This window comes from Rousettus aegyptiacus, unplaced genomic scaffold (assembly GCF_014176215.1).
Source record: "Rousettus aegyptiacus isolate mRouAeg1 unplaced genomic scaffold, mRouAeg1.p scaffold_m13_p_8, whole genome shotgun sequence".
Classification (NCBI taxonomy): Eukaryota; Metazoa; Chordata; class Mammalia; order Chiroptera; family Pteropodidae; genus Rousettus; species Rousettus aegyptiacus.
In genome coordinates, this window is record NW_023416311.1 from 56,232,362 (window position 1) to 56,257,862 (window position 25,501).

At 32.3% G+C, this 25,501-nt stretch overlaps 1 protein-coding gene across 2 annotated transcripts in view; it reads left to right on the forward strand.

The window, feature by feature from the left end:
• FAM172A (family with sequence similarity 172 member A) overlaps positions 1–25,501 on the forward strand; it is a 352,017-nt gene that overhangs the window by 175,016 nt on the left and 151,500 nt on the right. For both annotated transcript variants that reach the window (XM_036225594.1, XM_016164963.2), the window contains one exon: positions 5,266–5,385. In XM_036225594.1, the coding sequence (XP_036081487.1) occupies positions 5,266–5,385 (120 nt within the window). The remainder of the gene's footprint in view (positions 1–5,265; positions 5,386–25,501) is intronic.

Consider the following 25,501-nt stretch of genomic DNA (forward strand, 5'->3'; position numbering starts at 1 on the left):
GCTTTATCCAGATGTTTGCTGTTATGAGTGAGGCAGTGATAAACATCTTTGAGCTTCAGTCATTTGCCGCATTCCAGATTATTAGAAGCTAGATTACTGAAATGGAGTTTAAGCTTCTTTGACTTGGATTTTGAAACACACTTTATATTTTGTCAACAGTATTGTTGCCAATAGCCCTAGCATTCTTAGTCATTTATTAAATGCCTATACCATGCCTTGTATTTATAGTTTGAATCTAAAAGTGTATCTTTCTTCAAAATGCTTATATTCTAAAAGGAAGAAGTGGCATGGCAGATTAAAGAAATAACAGGATTGAGAAGAATAATTGAAATAGTACAAGATTCCATTTGAACTACCATGGCTAATAGTAGAGGTAACAGGTAAACTTGAGCCTACAAAATTTTGCAATTTTAACATAGGCAGATTAATAATACATGTAAATAGGTATAAATACTTTCCACATATTTCCTGTAGGATGTAGTGAGTCAAAGGCTAGCAAAATTCTTTCCCCATCTGCATGAGAATCTGACTTTCAGTTAACTTTCTAGCACTATGTCACTGGAAGACTGATAAGATGGTGTCTTAGGTTGTATTTCCCAGGTAACAGATTCTGAAGTTGCATGCAGAAAGTTCGTTGGGGAGTTCTTTTGGGATCAGTACCCATAGGGGAGAGAAAAAGAAAAAAAGGAATCTGGAGTTGCTGAACTGCAGTGTAGTTATAGCAAAGGCCTCATCTAAATCTGTAGTGGTCTCTGGATCTGGGATGGCTCTTCAGAGATGTACTGCCTTGAGGCAAGAGATAAGGTCTTTATAGATCCACATCATCTCAACCATTTATTGGATGTATGTTGCCTCAGAAGTGGGATTATACCTTTAGGCAAGAGAGCTTTTTTTTTTTTTTTTTTTTTTCCCCTGTGAGCCATTCCTGCAGAGTTAAAGCCATCAAGTGCCAAAACTGGCACAGCTCATGAAATGAGTACCATATACCTAAACTAAAAGGAGTTCTGGGAAGCATACCACAGTATTCCCTCTAGGTGGATGGTTGCTAGGCAACATTGCCAATGGTAAACTGCTTCTGGATTAGAAGGAGATAGTAAACTATAAAGGCCATAGCTTTGATCTTCCCGCATGGTAGTAACTCTTGTAATTTGGCATATCCCTTACAGGCAGGGACCCTGGAAGCCATGCTTATGAAGTTCTTGCAAGTATTATGTATAAGACTTTTAAGTCAGTATAACTCATGCATCTGCCCAAGGTGAATCTGATTCCCTCACTCTTGAGCTAGTACCTTATGGCCAAAGAGAGTAACTGCTGGAAGGCTATGTGGTCTGCTACAGGAACTGCTGCAAGGCTTCCACTGAAAATGAATACCTGGTGCTGCCCTGATGGCAAACTGTCATTTCTACCTGTCTCTTTGGGCCAATGGATGTCATGTGGCCCAAATAGTCTTGTGTAATTGTTTAGTCATGCTTATAGCTGACCCCTATGGGGGTAGTGTTGACATTTTTTTTTCAATTGGGTCTCACTTTTTAGAATATTTGGTTTCAAAATCTAAAACAAAAGAATAATTTGATGACCTTCAAGTCAGACTGAAAATATTTAAGTTGTCGGGACACATGGATACTTGAGGTTTCTTTTTCCTACATTGACAAATCACTGTTAACACATATTGTCTCCACAGAGCATGGAGGAAAAGATTCAGATATAATACTAATCTCTAAAAACAGAAGTCTTTACATGTGATTAGTAGAAAGAACTGTTGGTTCTTAGCTTTTCTTTAGTCATAAATGGGTCATTTGGGCCTGGTTGGCAGTTTCACATATCCTATGAGTCACAAAGTTTTGCTAATTTTTCCCTTGTAATGACTCATTCCCTCCGTTCCTTTCCATTTATTCTGCTATCACCCTGCGTAGTGTTTATAGTCTTTATCACTTCATATATGGATTACTGAACATGCTACCTTAGAGACACTCTCTGCCTTTTGGTTTTGTCTTATCTGAGCTGCATCACCTATGAGGTCCCAGATTAAACTCCATGATAGAGTTTTCTCTTGACTTTTGAGACTATTAATATGTAAACCAGACTTTCCTGGAGCCTAAAGAAGCTCCCTGGAAATAGTGAGAAAGAAGTGAAAAGATAGGCTTAGAAAAGATGTTGCTTAAAAAGTGCCACTTATTTAATAGGCAATAGGAACCCTTTCAGTAAATGACCTTTCAGGTAGGAGAGTGGTCAGTCAGAGGTGGTCTTCAGGAAGATTGATCTGGCAACAGAGTAACGACTAGAAGAAATGAGACTAGTTAAGAATCTGTTATAAGAGAACCCAACTTGATGTGGGAGTGGGAAGGATGGGACAGATAGGATCTCAACAGTAAAAAGGAAGAATTGGCAACTGTGAGAAGAAAGCAGGGAGGACCTCACTGAGGTCAGATCATATGGATTTATAATGAGCATATTAGATTTAGTGGCAAGACAGTCTGTCAGAAATAAATCCACACTACTGCTCCTTATACCTTTATGTAACACGCTTATGAAATTGCAAACACATTAAAAGACCAGGATCATGGCTTACTTCTTATCATTTTTACACCTCCACTTCCAGCACAGAGCCTCATGGGAACAGTAATCTAATCTCCTATGTTTTTTTTATTCTGTCCATATATAGAAGAACGTTTAGGACCATTCCATGTATTTAAGATTGTTCTGCCAACTATCAGCAGGTAGAAACTGTTATCTGTCTTCCTGTTTTGTTTTTACATTTCCTTCATTGTGAGATAAAACTAGAGTGGCCAGGTGTCTGGGTTTTCTCTGTATAGTCCCATTTAGACCTATTCTCCCAGTGTAACTGCCACAATAATACTCTTCTTTACTCTCAAAGGTTTGTACAGTAAATTCTATGGTCATTCTAGGCATGTGTACAGAAAAGCACTAAATAACATGTCAGTTTAACTATAACTATAAAGAACACACTGCGCAACCACCACCTTAGTTAAGAAATGAAACACTGCCAGCTACTAGAACTGTATTTCCCAATTACAACTCTGTCTCTCTTCTTAAGAGTTAACCATTATCATGATATTTATGATAACCATTTTCCTACATTTTAAACTAATAAAACTAATGAAAACTAATAAAAGCTAAATTATTAAAGCCAAAAATGCCCTTTACAGATTTCCTTCCACTTATTGTATTTATTTTGTATACTTTAAGTGTGGGTAATTTCATATTTATGTTACTAATAGTTATCTTTGAAAATATATTTATTTGTATTTTAGTATATGACTACAAGATTGTAAGTAGTCATACTGAAGATAAATGTTGTATTTTCATTATTTATTTGTTCCTCTAAGATTTCATGAACAAGACACAGCTCTTGGCCTCAAGAATTTGATACTCTAACAAGCAATCACCATAGAAATCATGTAGCACAATAATGTTGTGCAGGCACAAGATATTGTTGTAGGACATTACCTCGCCTTGGGGATGATCAGGAAGACTTTCCATAGAAGGTGATGTCTCGTTTGAGTTCTGAAGACAAGTAGGAATTATGCAGGTGAAGGTGGCGGGTGAAGTGAGGGCACAGCACACAGGGGTCACTTTCCAAACAAAAGAAATAGACGAAAAAAAGCATGGCACAATTAGGTTAAAGCAAGTTGTTCCCTGCAGTTGGAACACAGAGAACGTTCTCCGTGATCTCTCATAATGGGGAGAGGGTTTCTTTTGGGTCATCATATTTTTCAGGGAAGTGGTGACAAATACAGTTTGAGGCAGAAGGTAGATCATGAAAGGCCTTGATCTTTTATTGAGATCAAACTTGATCCTGAGGTCAGTAAAGAATCTTTGAAGAGCTCTAAGCAGGAAGTGAATGATGTGGAAACATGATCATATTTGGGTTTTTGACAGGTTGTTCTCACTACAGAATTCGAGAGAAAGTATATAAGTGGGCAATTCTAGAAGCAGGGAAAATGGGCTAGAGACTGTTGCCATCATCCACATGTTAAATGATGGCGGCATGAGCTAAGTTAGAGAAAATGAGAATGGTGAGAAGTGGCTGGATTTAAGAGACAAGTTGGGGACAGAATTAACAACACTTTAATGATTGATTATATATGGAGTTTGAGGGAGAGAGAAATAAGAGATGATGTTCATATTTCAGTTGGGGGCAGTTAAAAACAATGCCATGGGTTTATAGAGGAAATTTTTAGCAGAGTGTTGAATTGGTTGAGTTTGGACTATCTGTGGGACATCTAAAAGGAAATGACCTTGTGTCTAGAGCTCTGGAAATTTAAGGGGAGACAGACATTAGGGAACATGAGCTTCTTTGTGGCAAGTGAATTCATTCATATGGACCTTAATATGATAGTATAAAATTTCTGAGATGGAAATTTTATTGTATAATATCATAACATTCTTAGGGAATTTAGTCTTTTGGTGTTAAAGCTTCCAAGAAATATTCGTACAAAACATTTTCATGATCTGTTTTAATTTTTAGCAGTTTGTTCTTTGATTGGTATTATTTAGCTCTTTGGGTTTTTTATTTCTTTTTCGCATTATCCAGATTTTACTACAATATGCATCAGCTATAGAAATAAACACAACAAAATGAAGTTATTATAGCATTTTTGAAATTAAAGCAAACCGCATACATTTATTAAGGTTTAGGAATTTAGGAGAAATGTAAAAGGCCCTGGGTCTATGTCTCCAAATAAGATTTGTATAGAAAATTCATTTAGAAAAAAAGATATATTTTTAAATAAGATAAATAGAAAACATTTGTTGCTAATTTTCTGCTTATTTTCATAAGCAGAGATAGTTAAAATTTTATAAGTCAAATAATTTAGATATATGTATAATATAAATATATTCAGATACACATATAGAAATCATCTGATTTTTTTTAGCGTTATACTATTTTATCATAAGAACACTATAGTTTTCTACTATATAATTCTGATGTACTTAGATATATTTTAATGTCTCAGCTATACCTAAAATGCAATTCTTCCTCAAAAATGTGCTTATTTTAAGTATTTCGTTTCAGATTATAGTAGCAGTTAAGTTAGCAGTAATTTTCTAATAATGTAATACTAATTCATTCTCTAATTTGAATTTTCAATGTAGTTCTTTTATATTGTTATTTCGAATAAGCTATAACTAACTACCTTATTTTTATGCTACATAAGCATAAAAATTTAATTTTTGATTACTATGATAATAATTAGATACAGTATGTAATACATGATATTTGGTTTTTTTTTTTTTTTATAGGAAAATGGTTCTCCTGAAGAACATGCAATCTATGTGTGGGACCATTTCATAGCCCAGTCTGCAGCTGAGAATGTATTTTTTGTTGCTCACAGCTATGGAGGACTCGCTTTTGTTGAACTGGTAAGCACACATTTAACTCTTTTTAATTCGCAAACTTCTTATAGGTTTATCTCCTTCATTCTTTTTTTGTTGGTATCTTTAATTTAAATTATTTTGTAAAGGTTGAAGATCATGTATTTTGAGTAAATAATTTTATGATGTTCAAAAAGAGTAAACTTATTTTATTCTGGCAAAGCTTTTAAATGCTAACCTGAAAGCTTGTTGCCTGTTCCTTATTTACATATTACTTGTTTTATTCTACATTATAGCCCCAGTTTCCACACAGTTTATGATACTTATGTTTCCTGTTTTATATGTACACCATCAAAGCATATATTATCTGTTAAGTGTTAAAAATTTCAGGAGATCTTTTTGAATAGTCAGGAATATTTTGATAATCTTTGCCTGACTTTTATCTCTACAACTTACTTGACCATAATCTGTATAATTAGTATTAAAACTACCAGAAAGTTTCCACTAAACTGTTTCTAAGCGGAACTCATGGCTTGGCTAAAATATCTTTGCATTTCAAAATAATATGATTCTCGGCATTAGTATAATAGGCACGAGAGAAAAAATTATGAAGATTTCTGAATTTTGTCTGTATTATATACAATACTACAAGTACTATACCTTGTGCCAATATGAATGATATGAAATATAATCAGTACTAACAACGCACTGTGAAGAATTTGTGCCTCCATATTCATAACCCTTTATTCACAGGGAGATACCAGTGCTATAATGAAATGATTAATTGGATTAAAATGCATTTGACAGTTTTAAATCCAAATAATCTTAAGTGGACATTAAAAGTAGGTATAGCATTGGTTGTCTAATTTTTATGTTTCTAAACTTTGCTATATATTTCTCTTTTCATGGAAGTTAAATATATTCCCATGACCTTTTCAACTTCCCCACACCTTATTGCTTACCCACATAATTTAGATATAAAACTGGTGGTGACACTTGAGAATAATTTTGCTGACCTAAATTTACAAATGCTTATGCTCTCTTAAGATCAAAAATAAGTTAAATCGTTAATTTCTTAAATAGATTTCACTCTTTAGAAACGATTTCAAGTACTTTTAACTGCTGAATTTATTTGAATTTATAATGAGCATTTTCAGATAGCTAACATACTAGTATGACATACTTTCTAAAATGTGAATATTGTCTTTTAAATAGTTCTTTTAACTTTACAGATATAGATATATACAGATATATATACACACATACACATAATACATATATAGTTTTTATAAATGTAACTTATGTTTTTTGCAAGCCATTAAAGTTACTTAAACATGTAATTTCATTGACACTAGCAGTAACAACTTAAAATATATCTGAAAGCCTATGAAACTAATCTAATTTCAGATTTCTATAAAACACATTCTCTTTTCTTTTTCTTTAAGACAGTTTATAAAAATCTTTGTACATAAAATGTGTAATTTAAGTGAATTTTGGACAATTTCTAAAGTGAACTTAAGATGCCAGAATAACAGATGACCAGTGTGTCAGTCCTATTTTGCCTGTCCTTCTTGTCACACACTGGTGGATATTTCTCCACTTTTGTTCAACTTTAATATAAAGCACACAGATGTTTCAGAACAAGACTTGACTTCTGACCTTGAGGCTATTAGGGTCAGGGTCCTCAGGGCCTGTGAAATTATCACAAGCTGAGCTAAAGTTTTTCTCCATCGCAGGAAGTAACCAGTAAGTAAGAAGTTAAAAAGGAGCTTTGTCAGAGAGACAAGATGGTCTCAGTAAGGGTCAGCTTCTGTAGTCTGCTATCTCTGCAGGAGGTGCATGCATGGGAGGAGGAATATAATATAACCACTGGCACATCGCATATCTGTCAGGCAACACCAGGCCTGAGAAGTCTATTTCATGTAATATACCTTGTTTAGGTTTTAAAATATTAATGGCAATCGTATCAACTTCCTATATTTGCTACTTTTTGTGAGGTAACTGATGGAGGTATATAATGGGATGTACAGATGGTTGCAACTAAAGAAACAGTGGTTCCTGACCTAATAGTACAGATTCCTCTAAACAAATATCATTGCACACTGATGAATTTTACCATAAACTTTGACACAGCTTGATTAATATATATAAGTCCATTATATTTCTACTTAATTTCAAAAGGGTTTTTAAAACATAGCATTGATGAAGAAACAAAAAAAAAATTGAAATATTTTTAAACTTTTTGGTTTTGCCTAAAGCAGAATTATATTCTTAACCTAGTCTTCCCAATATTCTTAGGGGAAAAGTCATGATGTTTAAAATATTGACAAATATTCTCTCAGGATTTTTCATCATAATATATGAAATTGTTTTATGTGCATTCAAAATTTTAATATTAATTTTATAAGAAAGTAAATTGTGAAAATCTTAAATTATGGTTTAGATTTGTTGTCTCAATAGTACGTTATACATATCAGCTGCTGTTAAATCCTTTGGATTTCAGTAAAGTTTAACTTTTTAAAAGTTGTCATAAAATTGTGCTCCTGATTAAAAACTTTACACACACACACACACACACACACACACACACACACACACAACATAGAATAGTCCTAATTTGTAACATTATGTTTGAATGCTTAGAGATTGTTTTTCTACCATTCTCATACAAGTTCACATTCTATTATTTTAGGTCATGAATTTTAAGAAAATTTATTTTCAATGTAAACTGTATGGATAGTACAGTTGCAATAATATATGCAAATACTTATAGTCCTTTTGTTTGGAAAAATGGGTGCCAGTTAAGACATATTCTAAAAGGTATCACCATTTCCTAAATTAAAATTGTTTATAATTGTAGTTTAAAATTAAATGTACTGCTAATAGAGACCTGAAAATAAATTACTTTTAGAGCTCAAAATAGTTTAGAGCTTTTATATTTTACTAGTTGTTTTTGAAAACTGAGAGCATAATTTATGATTTTATTCTACCTTAAAGTATTGAATTTCTCCTGAAGAATACATTATAGTTAAGAGAGTTATTTTCAAAACCAATGTTAATTTTATGGTAGGAAATCGTAGAACCTGATCATATTTACCTTATAAAAACAGTGTCTACTTTACTACAATAATGAGAAAAGTAATACTAAAAATATGCCTTTCACTGCTTTTATTTTCATCATATGGTAACAGCTCAAGTTTCCAATTCTCCAAACTCTCTGTGATCCTATAAAAATAGACATTGATACGACAGCTCTGGTAGCAGTTCCAGCATTCAGTTATTAAAGGCAAAAAGGAAGAACAATTTATTTTATGAATTGATAATCAGCTTTTTAAAGTAATATATCTATCTGCCCTGTATTATCTTTTCTGTGTATTTAAAATAATTCCAATATAAAAAATAATGTCAGTATATAAAGTTACTATTATTAAACCATCATTTACAAAGCCTTGCATTTCTGTGTTCTAAATTCTTTTATACAGGGATAGAATTGATGGTCATAATCAAAATGCATTTGCCAAATTCATTTAGGAAGACATCTACAAGTAATGCAGCTTACTTTTGCCTTATATTCGTTGTTTAAATTTTGAACTCATTTGTTAGAAATTAATTGTCATTTAAAAACAGTACAGTTTTAAGTTTTTTCGCCATCTTTTTCACTAGCCGCTTTGATGAGGTGATTCATTTCTTCCATTGTTGGTCATTTCAGAGTGCTTTGGTCTTGTCTTTCTAGGTTATAATTTGACAAAGTCAAGCAGCCTTAAAATTTTCTATTATTTGGAAATGAATTAGCTTTTCCTGTCAATGCCCAGTTTCTAATCTCAATTTACCTTTTCTATTTGCAGTGCTCAGTAAATCAGTTTGCATTCAGATTTCTTATCCTTAGTTAAATTGAGTTTTGTTATATTTTATCAAACACATTAAAAAATTGTAATAAATATATTTCATTCGTTTATTGAAATCACCTCATCTGATATGAAATTAGTATTTTCTAATTAATTTCCTTTTTCATGTTATTAATGGTATGTGCACAACCACTATTAAAAACATCACTTAGAAATGTGTGAAAACTGTTCCTTTTGAAAGTGTATCTCTACCCACTTTTGATTTTAGTTTCTCCATGCTTGTCAGCACTTGATTGGCACCTCACTTGCATGTGAATTAAGGAATGAAGGGGACTCTATTTTCCTGCCATTGTTCCATTCTGGGCTCCCTAGCCTCCAGGCAGCCTAAGCTGACCTTCAGCAGCTGATAGAGGACTATTTTTTGGAGGTAACTCTATGAGGACACTCAACCTCAGTCTACTCTGAGTTGATCTTTTAAAATTGCCTAGAGCCAGATTTGGATTTATACAGAAGAGAAAATGGAATGGGTCTAAAAGAATTAGGAAAGGTAGAATGAGGTGGGATGGGGGGAGAGGTGGTGATAAACCAAATAAAAATTGAGCCATAATAGTATCGAAATAATTGAGGCCAAAAATGCTTTTTACAAAGCTACTTTAAAATGTAGGTAATTCACCAAAAATAAACTTACCATTTGTAATACAAGTTGAATTTCTGGCTCCCTACATGATACAAATTTCTCTCCTGACTAGATTTTTTTCATAAAGTATTTTCAGTTAACTCTCATTTTTTATAGTTTTAATATGTTTCACAGTTTTAAACTTTAGTACATGCTAATTTGCTTTTTTAATTTATCTTTTATCTCTAAATATTGCCCTTATTCTCCTTACCCCAAATTTGACAGCAGTATATATTACAACATGAGCAACCTTAAATATCTACACAGTTAATTGACTGATATATAGAATAAGCATTAACAATAACTTTTTTACTAAGTAAACTTATTCATTTCTTCCTATCCTCCATTTGAATATTGACTAATCTGCTTAATCAGTTATTTCATATTACACAGTATTACTCTTTTGGTTAGTCTCATATAGTCTCCTCTCTGATGATGTCCCCAACTGTCAAGCTGACTGAGAAGATTGCTTCTCTATTACTTACTCTTCAAAGTATCATCTTCTCAATCAAAGGGGAAAATTATTATAAACTGAGATATAATTGCATCCTCATAATGTTATGTGGCATCATATGGAATCAGTCTAGGAAACTTTCCACTTCATCCCCAATCATGAGTTTAACATTACTTTTTGTTTAATAATTAACTCACTTTTGCTCGTTTCCATTTTTTAACTTTATAAAAATATTTTGAAATATAACATATATCTTTATTGAGACATAATTGAGATTTTTTTAGCTTTGTTGAGATGTAATCACATACTAGAAAATTTATTTTTTTAACGTGTACGACTCAGTAGTTTTTGGTATATTCACAGAATTAAACAACCATCACCACTATCTAATTTTAGAAAATATGGACCCCAAAAGAAAGACCATATTACAATCCTTTGTTCATTTCTACTTGTATCATCATTTTACTATTGAGCTGTAAGAGTTGTTATATTTCTGGAGACCAGTCCCTTATCAGATACGTAGTTTGCAGATATATTCACCCATTCTGTGCTCTATTTTTTCACTTTCTTGATGGTGCCCTTTGAAGTACAGAAGTTTTTTTTTTTATTTTTATGAAGTCCAATTTATACAGATTTTGTTTTTGCCACTTGAGTTAATGTTCGTATATTGTATGAAGTTCGGGTCCAACTTAATTCTTTTATACATGGATATTCCATTGTCTCAGCACCATTTGTTGAAAAGACTATTCCTTCCCCTTCCATTTGTGTTAGTACCCTTGACTGTAGATTTAAGGGCTTGCTTCTGGACTCAATTCTATTCCACTGGTGTATAGTCCTGTCCTTACACGAGCACCACACTAGTTTGATTACTGTAGCTTTCCAGTAAGTTTTGAAATCGGGAAGGATGGATCCTCCAACTTTGTTCTTTTTGAAGATATTTTTCTATTCTACGTATATTTCCATCTGAATTTTAGGATCATTTTGTCGGTTTCTGCAAAAAAGGAAGCTAGGATTTTGATTGGAATTAAATCTGTAAATCAGTTTGAGGAGTATTGATATCTTAATAATATTGTCTTTTGATCTGTGAATATGGACTTCCTTTTTATTTATTTAGATCTTTTAAAAATGTTTTATAGTTTTCAATGTACAAGTCTTGCATTTATTAAATCACTTCTAAGCATTTTATTCTTTTTGAGGCTATTCTAAATGAATTTGTTTTCTTAATTTGATTTTCATTGTTCATTGCTAGTATGTAGAAATATGACTGATTTTTATATATTGGTCTTATATCCTGCAACCTTACTGAAATCATTTATTAGTTCTAGTGCTTTTTTTGGTAAATTCCTTAAGATTTCCTATGTTCAAGACCATATAATCTTACCTTTTTTGTGGGGTGGGGAGTGTTTAATTGTACTTTCCAGTACAATGATGAATAGAAGTAGCTAGAGTGGACCTACTTTCATTCCTGATCTTAAGAGAAAAGCATTCCTTATTTCACCTTTAAGTATGGCATTACTTGTGATCATTTCCATTCTTGATAAATCATTTTCACTAAGGACCTAATGTGCTCCTTAATGTTTATATTTGTCAGTCACATCAAGATCAGGTTGTTAAGAATGCAAAAATGGAGAAAAATTTTACTAATCTTTTATAAGAATCTTTTTGTACAATAAAGGAGTCATGTTACTCCACTAGAATAACCTTTGCAGGAGGCTTTTTTAATATTCACATAGATGGGCTATATGCAGGTCTTACTGCCCCGCATTTGTGAAGCTGAGAGATTGGGCACTCTATCTTTTGATTCATCAAAGACTTCCAGGAAATCACTGGTAAAATTAGCATAATAACATGTTAAGGACTACTCAGAAAAATTGACATATTAATTTGTTAGATATGAATCTTTCTATAAGAAATATTTATTTTACCATTGGTTTTATAAAAGATCTTAATGAGAGATTTTGTATTTTACTATAGATATAAGAGCATGATTGACTATTGTATCCTTTTTAAGAAGAACTATAGAAAAAACACATTTTAATTAATAATGGAGTTGTTTTTTTTCTGTTCTCATAGCCTTATGCTGATCACTCAGTACAAGCACTCCCCAAATAAAGTTCTCGACCACAGTGAAACCTCTGATTTGACATCACAATTGAAAAAAGCTCTTTGTGGGGGTGTGGGGAGCAGGGAGCTCTTAGGGGACAGAAAAATTTAGAAATATAAACCATTTAACTTCTATCTTTTATGTTAGACCTCAATCTTTCCTAAATAATTTACTCAAATTAACACAGGGGAGCTAGGCAGACTTAGACTAGAAGCATACTAAATCCATATTAGGGTAAAGCTTGAGAAACATGTCTTATTACTAGAACTCATGATGGGTTCAGGAAGAGCTAATTCCACTGGAGAGGTTAGCTTTGGGGGGTAGAGCAGGTGAACTAACCCTAGGAAGGTATCTACAGAGTATGGTCAGCTCAGGTTTGAATTGGGAGGTGTAATCTGGTTGCAGGGAACAGAAAATCAAGGCATTGGATGATAACTAAGCAAATGGAATATTGTCCTTGGTTCTAAGAGTACCTCTTCTCCCTCACCAAACCCCACTTCACTGCCTTATGGGGAAGGAAGGAAAAAGAAAAACAGGATTCAGCACTTGGGAAAAGATAAAGTAAGATTTGAGGCTTCAACCATTGACTGGAGATTTAGAAATAGAACCCTTTTCTGAGAAAGAGGTTATAGCAATAGGAAAAAAAAAATCAGAAGGTTTCTGAAGGGATAAATCAGGACAGAAGTCCAATGCACATGGCTTGGATCATGAAATAGAGTGGAATACTACATTGTAAGGTCATTTAGATACTCAGGGCTTATCTTTGGTAGACTGGTTATAAGATTTCTATGTCAATAAAGGAGATTGTTTGGGAAGAACTATCATTATTCCTGCTCTTATAACTCAAAGATGATCATACTATGGTTTTAAAACTTTTCTTGGGTTTAAGGAAACAAAGTGATATTCTTCTAAGCCACCGTGGTCTTAATTTTAGAATTGAGGATTTTTTAACCCCTACATGTATGTCAATTCTTTTTCACCTCATATTGTTTGTTGTAGGTTTTCAGTCCTTTTTTATTGAATAAATTTAAATTACAGTAAAGCCACCTGGACCACATAAGTTTGACTTTATAGAAATTATTTTTTCAAGTTAAATTGAATATTCTGCTTTCAAAACAAGAAATGGTTTAGAAAACTATTAAAGATACATATTTATTTATTCAGTTTAACACCCCACCCTGTAAGTACTGGGGAAAGAGATTAAAACACATCATCCCTGGCCTCCAGAAGTTTGTAGTCTAAATGGAAAGCATGTTTAAACAAAGAGAGTAATTTAGTAAGATTACTATGAAGTGGAATCCTAGTCCAAAAGACATTATGTTATCTTCTCAATATAAAGTACACAAAAAATTTGTCTTAGAATTCAATATTAGGAAAAATTGTTTCTGTTGATAAACTGATATTGGCTCTTTTTTGTCAGAAAATAAAAACTCTATAATGCATTTTTAACTTTCTCTCCTGTAAACCTAGAGCTAGTGTTAATTTTTTTTCATTAATTATTCTCATCCTTGAACTCTTATTCAGTTTCTTAATTCATAGTTATCTTTTGGTTTCAGGCACATTAGAAATTTTTTCTTAATTCACAGAGAATAAATAACAAATCCATTATTTTCTGGTCCCTGCTATCCTGCCTAGCTCAGCTAGGCATGATAAGTATATACCCAGTAAATACTTTTGATCTAGACAACTTATATAAACAGGTTATCAGAAGCAGATCTCAGATGGTGCTGTGTTGGGCTAGAATGAAGAACGTGGGACCTGGACGTTCATGTAAAGCTACAAGACAATACAAATCTAGATGGAAGAGAGAACAAAGTTGATCTTTTAAGATGGAAAACAGGGAAATGTAGAGTGAGTACACTTGAGTATATAGGCGGTACAGTTTGTGACCCTAAAATTCTGAACCCTCGGAAGAACCATTAATGGGAGTTGATCAGTGAATGCAGAAAATCAACTAAGAAAATATTGGAATCTCTAATCAAGGAAAGTAGCCAAACCTAATCCTAACCCCAAGCTTAGTTATATTTTCTGCGATTAAATTGATAAGTTAAATCTCATATCCTCTAGAAATTATTTTCCTATTTAATCATTTATTAGTGTATTCAGATTATTTCTTAGTTTTCCATACCTTATTTGAATTTTTCTCATAAAGTTTATTAAAGAACATTAGAACACAATAAAAGAATTGCTATTTAACATTTCGGTGACAATTTTATAATTGAGTCAAATGATTAGAAAGTGTCCTAATTTCTGATGTCCCTAGTTAATGTCTAATAGCCATAAATCTTGATATCTAACTTCTAACATCTTAGCTTCAAATTTCTTTTCTACATTAATCAGACATCTGGAGTAGAAGAAAATTTGACATTTACCTTTCTAAAGGAGAGGCACTAGGCAGAACGATAAAGCACTCTCAACTTCTCCTATCGTAGAAATTCCCTATCTTGACTTCTTTCCAGTCATTTATAATTATAAATTATAAATTTCCATTTGTAATTATTAATGGTGATTTTCTAAAAGTTTCTAATAGCTTGCCTGTTAACAACAAAGAAATCCTGGTTTTTTCTATAAAGTATGCTCTGTAAATTGTAGCAAAACCATGTATTGTCTTTGTTATATTACTGCTCATTTACCTCAGCAAAAATTTCTAGTTCCAATACCATTAATAGTGTAATAATAATTTCAACCACTGTTACAGGCTCAGCCTCTAATTTTCAGTTTTGCTTTCTATTATACATTTTTAGGCCATCTATCTAAATATTAGATATATTTGCATTTATATTGAGTCCAAATATTAAATATGTACCAATGTATCAGATATCTTTAGCGTATTATAAATCTTAACATTTGGTGACACGTGTTTTCTTTAAGATCTTACAATGGATTATCAAGCAAAACTGATACCTTCATATCTGATTGCTGTTAGAGCCCTCTCTTAATCTCTCTCAGTAGAGCCCTGTTAATGCTATTATAATAAAATCCATATAATGTCAGTCAGCCATGGGGCCTAAGACTTAATTGGGCCAAGAACAGCTCTTAGCAATTCATAGCATTGTCTCTGAAAATGGACATTTTAAATAGAACTAGGGTTTATGAATGTCTTGCAAATCAGAAGGCACTGGCATCATCATATTCATCATCAGTATCACTAGTGCTTAAATGTTACTTAGTGTGCACCAGGCACTGTCCTAAGCATATACTTTATATAAATACATATGTTGTATCTCATTAAAATCCTCATAACAACTTCATGAAGTAAGTCCTGTTATCATCCTCATTTTACAGGTGAGGAACATTTAAGTATATTTTTTCTTCCTTTAAAAGTATGACCTCTCAGTTCGTTATAGTGGATTTTTGTTCTCCTCTCATCAAGTACCTATGCAGAGTAACCAGGATAAAATCCTCACCATGGTGACTCTTATTCCTAAAACAGCCTCCTGGTTTTTCATATATCTCAGGATTTAATTCTACATTTCTCTGTTGAATTACATGATGATTTAGTTTTTATTCTCTATCCTATTTACCGCTTATTCTTTTTCTGTGCCTTTCAAGTAGACTTTCAATTTTAATCAATTCTTAATTACCCAAACTAATGAAAGGAAAGAAGGTGCGGAAAATTTTAAATAACAGATGAACTCCAAATCATTTATATTTAAATTCTGAATATGGTTTGATATGGGGTTCTGGAAATTCAGTTTTAAGCAAAAAAAAATTGAAAATACTTTATGAAGATCTGGAAAGCAGATGAGTTTCCTTGGCCAAGCCCCTTGTTGGCTCTTCTTTGCAGCTCATTCCATGCCTGAAATAGACAGCTGTCTTCTAATACCGAATAAATAGAATTGACCTTTCAAGTCTCACTGTAACAAGCTCTGCTATCAGTGTTTGCTCTTTCACATTATTCATTTCTATAAGTTACACCTGGAAGTAATAGTTATATAACATAGCACCTACCAAGTACCAGACATTAAGTGCTTTATAGACATTAACTCATGTAATCCTTCTAACAACTCTATGATGTAGGTATTATCATCCTTAGTTACATACGAGGAAACCGAGGCACCAAAATTTTAAGTACTAAGATTATACGACCAAAAGTGATGGAGCCAGAGTTTAAACCTAAGCTTTCTGGCTCCAGAGCCCTTGTTAATAACCATTATACTATATTGCCACTCAGAAAAGAGCACTAGTTTAAGATACTACTAGATTTGGTCATTAAACATTATTTTAGCAGGGCATTGTGCCCTGTTGGGTAGGTATTATTAATCTAAGTTTTAGAGATGAAGGACTCAGAAAGTTGAGGACTTGTATGAGGTTGCACAATAAAAGTCAGAGCCAGAATAGAAATTCAGTAAATTCAAAATCAAAATCCAGTCTCAGAATCAATGAATTTATCCATGAAACACTCTGCTCCCCTCTGCTGGGTTGAAAAAAAAAAAAAAAAAAAACTGCATGAAATAAATTTCTAATAAAACAGTGTATTTTTAATTAATGAGGGAACTTTCCATTTAAAGAAATTCTGTTTACAAAAATTGTTTTGTAAACTGAACATCATAATTGACACAATTTTTAAATTGAAAATATGCTTTTAAAAGCAAAAAAACCACATCATACATATAAGGAATGATAGAATTTCATTATTCAGTATCTATCACAATGTCAGCACATCAAATATTAGTGGTTAATATTCTTAAATTTTCTTCATGTTTTTCTTACATAATGGAGAAAACATAAATTAACTACTATAACAAAAATTAAAACCATAGTTGCTTAGTCTTTTGTATTTTATTTATGGTAAATTAAAGTTTACATTTCATTGAATACCAGACTACTCAAAATTCTTATATTTGAAACTAAAATTGGAAAAAGGAAGTGTCTAAGTACCTATAATTAACCTACTACTTCATGCCTTTCTGATTTATTATAAGCGCTTATCGGATATCTAATACATGAAAAGTTTTATATAAAAGAGTATTATATTGCTTCGATTTTTATATCTCTGCTTTCTCCATGTAAATAGTAAAGTTTTTATAAAGCTTTAAGTCTAAGTAAAGAGGATCAAACAAATGAATGACACATTTATGCCTAAGGAAAAAATCTTACTAAACTGAAACTTAAGATTTTATCTGTATAGAAAGCACTAGAAATGTGAAAAAATAAAAAGTGAGCTATGTTTATTCTGCAAAGTCTCATATTTCTCCCCACTGGCTAAATAAACCACTGTCTTAAGATTTCTCTGTTCTTTTAACAGTTCAATACACAGCTTTAAATATGAACTATATAATAGATGTCTGATTTTCATATTTTATATCGTGCTTTGCTGAAGAAATTCCATACATCAATAGCTAAAAGAAAAATTGTATATTTTATTTTTCACATTTAGAAATACATGCTACATATCTGATAGAAAATGCATGTTCAGCTAAGTTTTTAAATTTTAAATTCCAAAGTAGAACATAATTCAGGTAACTATACTAGTAGATATTTACAGTGTTTCTTATCTGCTTGACATTATCTATATTATAGTTGCTGGCATTGCAATTCCTATTTAAAATGTGATATTGACTTATTTTAGGTTATTAAAGCCTTTTTTAAAATGTGAAACTAAGAAACAGTAGGTTTAACACAACAAAAAGTGAAAATATTTAGGAAATAATTTTGCACTCAAGGAGTCCCTCGAACATCTGATAACCAAGCATTTTTGATGTAGCCTTATAGAGCATCTGACTAGCCTTCAAGACCATTTGACAGGGAAAGAGCTTTGTGTACTAACTCTGTGTACTAAGTAGTCCTTGAGCTTATTACACAGTCTAATCAGATTTTAGAGTGATTTTTGGAGATAGAGATATTAAATTTGGAAGGAAAACTGCCTCTATATCAGTAGGTTAACCACTGTAGAGAATAATCTTTAGTGACAATGTGAGTTTTTAGTCTGAGAATGAGGACTATAATTTTATATCTTGAATTATTTCTCATACATTTTTATTTATTTCCTCTTCAAGAACTACCTGAGGCAGTATTTGCCTTTTTTAGATTTTTATTTCCTGTAACTACAAACATACTAAAAATTTAACCTTCGGAAATGTTAGCAAAATTCAGCTATGCCAAGAAATTCTAAGTCAGAATTTTATTTGCACACTCTTAAAAGTAATGCCGAGTGTTTCTCCCGTGATGTTTTCTTCCTCTGAGTTGCACTTTGGATCTCAGGAAGAGTTTTTAACTAGCTATTAAAAATAACCCATTTTAAGAATTTGCAGAAAGTGCGAGGTATTCATTAGTCTATATTTACTGTCTGAAGCTGATATAGCTGTAAGGTTTTTTTAGATCCAATTGATCTATTGCGCATGTTCCCTCCCCAGGTTGCAAGACGTGCTTCTATTTGCATAAGGCCCTGGGCAAGGTTCTTTCTTGCATTGATTGGCCTGTCCAAGGCTGCCTGATGTGTTCTTGCATTGATCACTTTGTCTTTTCTTGGAAGACAGTGTTACTCTGAGTTCATCTCAAACATTCTAGGGAGAAGGTAAAACTTTACACCAGATGTCTCAATTTTATTCAGATGTTCCTTTGAGTATAGGCCCTTTTTGCAAAGCTAAGTATTTCTCTTTTTTTTTTCTTTCCTAGTTTGGATGTTTCCGCAGTTCGAGTGCACTGTAGATTAGATTGTATTTGAAAAAGCAACATTAAAGAAAATTGCTATGGTAGATACCACTTATTTTGTGCTATTTTTGTTTTCAAAATAGTGTATCTTGCTTCCAGCTTAAAGATGATCTCTTAAACCTAGACATAAACTAAAATTTGCTGGTGTTTGTGATTGGTTACCACTTACCTTTCTTTACTAGTTTTATAGATTTCTTAGTTTCAGTGGAACCTGTACTGCTGTATGTGTTCAGGTAAATCAGAAATTTCATTAGTTTCATTATGAAACAAGGATCCAGAATGACTTGCCTGTTACTCTTGATTATTAGTAATGTTAATGTACACAGTATAAACTTGTCAGATATGGAAATTATTAAGCAGCTCCATATCAATTATGGATAAAATATGTTATATCAAAACTTTTGTAGAAGTGTGTTATTTGGTGATAATGGAACCTGCATTTTAGGATTAAGTCCTCAACCAGATCTGTGAGAAATTGAGCAATGCATGTTTTGCACTTTAGCACTCTATTGGCTGATCCTTAAATCAACATTTATGTTGTCTGCCAAAGAACATATTTGCCTACACAGCTAATTATCAAGAAAATGCCCATTACCCTCAACTTGTTTCCTATGTCTTTGGTGAAGAACTAGTGAGACAAACATAGGCTTCTGTCAAGAAGTAGGACAAATCCTCCTGACTAGCTTACTGTTTCATCAAAACCTATGTGAATTTATAAGAAGGGTTACCTTTGGCAAAGATTTAGAAATATGTCATGGCTAAATTTGATTATTGTGCTGTTCGTAATTAAACTCTACAACGACAATTCTTTAATGGTTTCAGAAATCTATTTTAGTACCACTTACTACAAATCAGGACATTTTCATATATGCTGTTTTATTTTCATCAAGCAAGTCACTATTTCTAAATTTTAATCAGGTACAGAAATTAAATTTAACAAAAAAATTGCAACAATTATTTCACTCAGTGGTGTCACTATGGCATCATTCAGTATGTCATAAACTACAGACTCCTTTTTCAACTTTAATAATTGTTGTAAAATCTGACAGTAAAATATTAGCGATCATATTTCTTTTGTTTCAGAAATGCTAGAATTCATGATTTAAAATTAAACTTGAAGTGAATTAAATGTTTATTATATGAAGGCTAACAACGTCAAGTTGTTGGGTAATGTCGTTGGCTATTTTAAAGGTGTCCTCTAAAAGCTATAGCATTAATGAGATATATTTATGAGTTGGTGAAATTTATTCAGCAAGTTGAAATATTGGTAAACAAAGCTATCATTAATATAAGTAACATATATTAGAAAATATGGTCTTATGTTGGCAAAACTAGATTTGTGGGTGATCAGAGCTTAACTAGACTGTCTAAAATTGCTGATCACATTTGTATTTAAATCACAAATATTTTTAAAGTATTCATAAAATAGTGATGTAATTATTTTCTGAAGACCGAATGTAAGTTTGGTAGTTCAGGAAAATTATTTGTGAAAATACCAGTCAAAAAGGCATATAAAAGTATGGAAATGAAAAACCTCTTCAAGTACTTAAAAACAGCTCTTCAAAGCTGAATTCGATCTGTGGAAACAGATATTACATTGCAACTTTTGTTCAGTGCATCTCAACTTGGTGCAAGTATAGCTTTCTGAAATGGAATTGTATAGTGTTTGCACATTTTTTCCCAGCTAAAATGAAACGTACATCATCTTGCATAATTTACTTGTCTCCGGTGGTTAAATTTGCATATCTGAATGAATGAGTATATATCTTAAGCTCTTGCTAGATGTAAAATAATCTCAAGAGTGGAGGAGAGCTCTTTTACCTCAGAAGTCAGAAGAGTCTATATTTCACAGCAACCCATGATCAAACAAGCTAATTCAGATGCTGGAAAATGCTTTTGCTTAACTATGTAGAAGATCCATTGACTACATGCAACTAACAAATGTATGGTGCTATAGGAGATCCACTGAAAACCCCTTATAGGACTGAATGACAACCCCAAATACAAGTGACCATAAGCAACTACGAATAGTTATAAATATCTACTTGAGCTGGTCAGGGTTTCTGCTATATAATTTAGTCACAGCTGCTGTATTTCCTCCCCCAAATTTACACTACATAATCAGCTCCTTGTACGGACCCAAATTGAGGAAATACAATTTGATATTTGATGGGGGAAAAAAGGAACTTGGCCTCTGTATAATTATGGTATGATTCCCATTTTTCTTATTACTGCTCAGGTAATACCCAGGACCTCAGACCAGAAGAGTTCTCCAGACTCCCCGTACAGGGATATGGAGGTCTGAGCCTGAAATGTATGTTCACTGTGCTCAGTCTCTTTGTAAAACATTTCTAAGGAAACTGGAGGGCTTTGCTGTTAGATGCTGGAAAACATAAAGACTGTGAACTGTCTGGTAAAAATGTTGTCCAGTGAAATCTATTACTTTTCCCATATCTAATGAAGAAGCAGGGAATTGCTAAAAAATAAAAGTTTTCAAGCTAATGGGTTTTCAAATATAGGAATAATAATTTTTAAATCATGGAAGGAAGAGTACAATAATTTCAGCCCTCTTCTTGTTATTTCCCTTTGACAAAGCATCATATATTGATTGGTGATTTCTAGAAGTTATCTTGTGGCCAGTGTAGCATATTGTGAGTCTGAGAATTTCTAATAACACCACATTAACTTTGTAGTAAAAATCATTAATTGTTAATTGTATATGCAAAGTATATCTCTTCATAAAAGCTCAAAAAATATATTTTTTGTTTGTTTAATAAAGTAAAATTTGACATCTCACCATGAAGGATGTGCTTAAACATTTTCTATAATTGTGTGGATATTATCACATATCTCTCGCTTAAAATTTACATTTTCATTTTATCTATGAGTTTTAACTCACAGTATATATAAAAGTTGCACATTTTTTGAGATAACATGTGTAAAATATCAGTAAAATACAATATGCTTTGCTTTATGCAAAAGTATTAACTTTTATGAAGAATAAAACATATAAATAAAAGATTATATAATTTCTGAATAAAATAATATTTCATTACCTTTCTCTTACTCTTCTTCATTCCTCCCCCCCCCCACCAAAATAATATAAATGAACAATGCATATTGGTTAATAAGCAAGTACTAACTGTGGTTGGTAAATCTGAGCAGTTCTAAATGGCATTTAAATACTTGTGGCTAAAGAAATAATGTCAAAAGACTAATATTTGCTTTATGGTCTATTTGTTCTTTTTAACTTTTAATAATATTGAATCATTCCTGAAAGTACAGTTTTGTTTTATCATCTTGAAAAAAATGTTTTTGTATAATGAGAGTTGTTGATTAAAAATTTATTATGCTCAATTATTTGATACATATGTATGAGTGTTTAAGTATGTGGAAACTCTTACTGAATAATTTTTACAGATATCATATGCATGAAGAGATGTTTACTTGGTAGATACTCGAATATACATATGTTAAGGAAATACCTTCTTTTGAAATTATTTACCTTTTATGTTTTTGTCCTGCCTCTAAATACAAGAATCTTCTCACTTATAGTTTTTTAGAACACATGTGCAAAAGAAAATATGTATTTGAACATTTTGTGTAGGCTTTAAGAAAATAAAAACTAAAAGCTCACATTTTAAAATTTATCTTTGTTTTGGTATCTGTATACATATATTTTTAAACTCTTTTATCTGAGATGCTCTAAAAAGGGTTCAAATGTAATCACGAACATCCTAATGCTGATAATAGAGTGCATGGGTTACAAACCTTTTCCATTTCTTGTAGGACTAATAATAGATTTTAATCACTATTTCTATCCAGTATGTACAAACCTAGCTTCATAGTCTTCATACTCCTAACCCCAGCATCTTTTTCATGCAATAGGCATGGACCTGCTTACCATATCCTTTTTCTACAACGAAAAGCCTGGCTCTGGACATTTATTTGTGTGTTCCCCAAATCAATATATACAGAGATGATCTGGGTTAAGTCTAAAAAAATTTTTATTTTTAGTCTCTAAAAATAGAAGGTTTTCTTAATGTTGTTTCATTATTCCTTAATCTTAAGAATTTATATCTCTCCTTTTCTTGGATCTTTTGGGAAGTAATATGGGTGAGTTCTAGTCTGGGGTTTAAAACCTCATATTACTTTATGCCTACATTAATATCAATAATCACCAAATATTCTGTAGTTGAATTAAAGCTAAAACTGTAAGTATCCCTGAAAACAAAAATTTGTAAGAGATAAAAGAACACAACTTCCTATAAATAATGTTTTTACTTCTTGAGGACTTACAGGAAATTACTTGACGTTTAAGGCCAATTGCAATAGCACATTGTACAAGTGTTCAATCAAGAGAAAAGTCAGGCCGAGGCTCACAATTAGACACATAACTTCAGTTTTTCACTGGCACCTATCTAAGCAAGGACCTGTTTTTACTGATATAGGATATAATTCCATTTCCTGTGGAAATTTTTATGAGAAATAATATACTTTTTGAACAGAATAGGTATTAGTACAATTAATATGAACATAAACATGTCCATCTGCATTTATATCCTTCTTAACATTGCTTAAGTACTGTGACAAGAAGATGGTTGTCCTTTAATCACCAGAAATTTTAACAGCCCTGGCCAAGTTAAACTTTTAGAAAGACTTGATAATAGGCATTTTAGAACTTTTTTTCTAAATCTAAACAGTTAATGTATCAGCAACCAGAAGTTATTGTAAAGATCTTAAATACCTATCTGCCCCTATCATTTGGACATTGTTTTATGCCTGCTAAACTGTTGCATTTGTGCCTTCCTCATTTTAGTTATAAGGCCTAACTATGTTTCTTGCATTTTAAAATGCAAAACTAGCAGTATATGCGTTATTGGTTTATGTAGATAAGTAGTTAACAAATTGTTTCCTATGAAAATGCATGTTTTAAATAGGCCCGAACTCCTTTTTTCCCCTTGTACTCTTATGCAAATAAATTTAAGCAATAGTTTTTCTATTAATTTGTTTTTTATTAATAGTTTCTTTAAGACATATGCACCAAGTCCTCCTGGCTTTTTTATGCCTTTCCTGTTTATCATTTTAATTTGTATGGGTGTTTTCTTTTTCATTAGATCGCTCTTTCTTTTTCCTCCATTTATGGGTTCTATAACAAAAATTGCTGTTATAAATTAGTGACCCAGACAATATTTTATAGAATGAGAAGCTAACTTTACCTCTTTGTCACATGTCACTCTATAGATGCTCCTCAGTCTTTAAAAATAACTTAAGTTTTCTTATAGATTATATCAGAAAAATTATTTCCCAACCCAAATTCCATAAAGTATCTGTAATATTTTTAATATGTGGATTTTGCATGTTTCATTTTTTCTTAAAAACAGATGTGTATTGTATTTATTTGTATTTAAAATTTTGGATCCGATATTCAGAATATGCACAGCAAAAGTTATAGTGTTTTCAAAATCAGTCTTTAATAAAGGCTAAGTGTGCTAACCTCCTATTGCCAACAAAAACTAGAAAAATGTTTAAACGCTCGTTACAGGTTTAATTATAATTTCGAATGGGTTTGAAACCTTCGGACTCCATTCTGGCCATTCAGGCCATGCTGCCTGTATTGTGTATTCAGCAATTCCTATTAAACGTCTTCACAGTGAGTGATTCTGCTAGGCTTGCTGACACCCGCTTCATGCATGGCCTGCTGTGCTGGGTGGAATATTTTCTCTGAGCTGCCTGGAACATTAAAGACATCTTGGCCATGTCAGTCTGTGTACAGTGCGTGTGTGTGCGCGCGCGCGCGTGTGTGTGTTTGTGTGTGTGTTCATGTGAGCGTGCATTCCTGAGCAAATCAGTGTTAAATGATTATGTGGAATGGCTTTATACACATGCAAAATTTTTAATTCGAATAATGATGGATTTATAATTTATTACGTGTATATATTTTTAATAATTTTAGTTCCGGTAACATTAGTAACTTTCCTTTAGCTTTTATTGTCTGTGGTTATTGACACTAGGGGGCACTGCTTATCCTCAGTTGCATCTTTCTTCAGAAAATGAGTAAAAACGCTCAGCTGATTTCTCTGCTCCTACTTTAATTAACAATTGAATTTCGAGAACTCTAGGCTATTTTATTCTTTGTTATTTTGGTTTTATTTCTAATGGCTATATGTAGTGCTAACAAAGGGGGTGGACTTATTGTTTCTCACAAACAAATACAGTATCCAGTGTCCCATACAGTAACTTTTTTTTTTCCCATTAGAAATGTCATTCTTGGCAAAACCAGAAGGGCAAGTTTGCCCAGTGATGAGGTTTAGATCTCTTGCCAGCTGTGCTTCTAGCCAGCAAGTGTGATGAACAGCTTTAGAAATCAAGTGAGAGAAAGCATTCAAAAGTTAGTGTGATTCATTTGGATAAAGGTCAAGAGAAAGCTA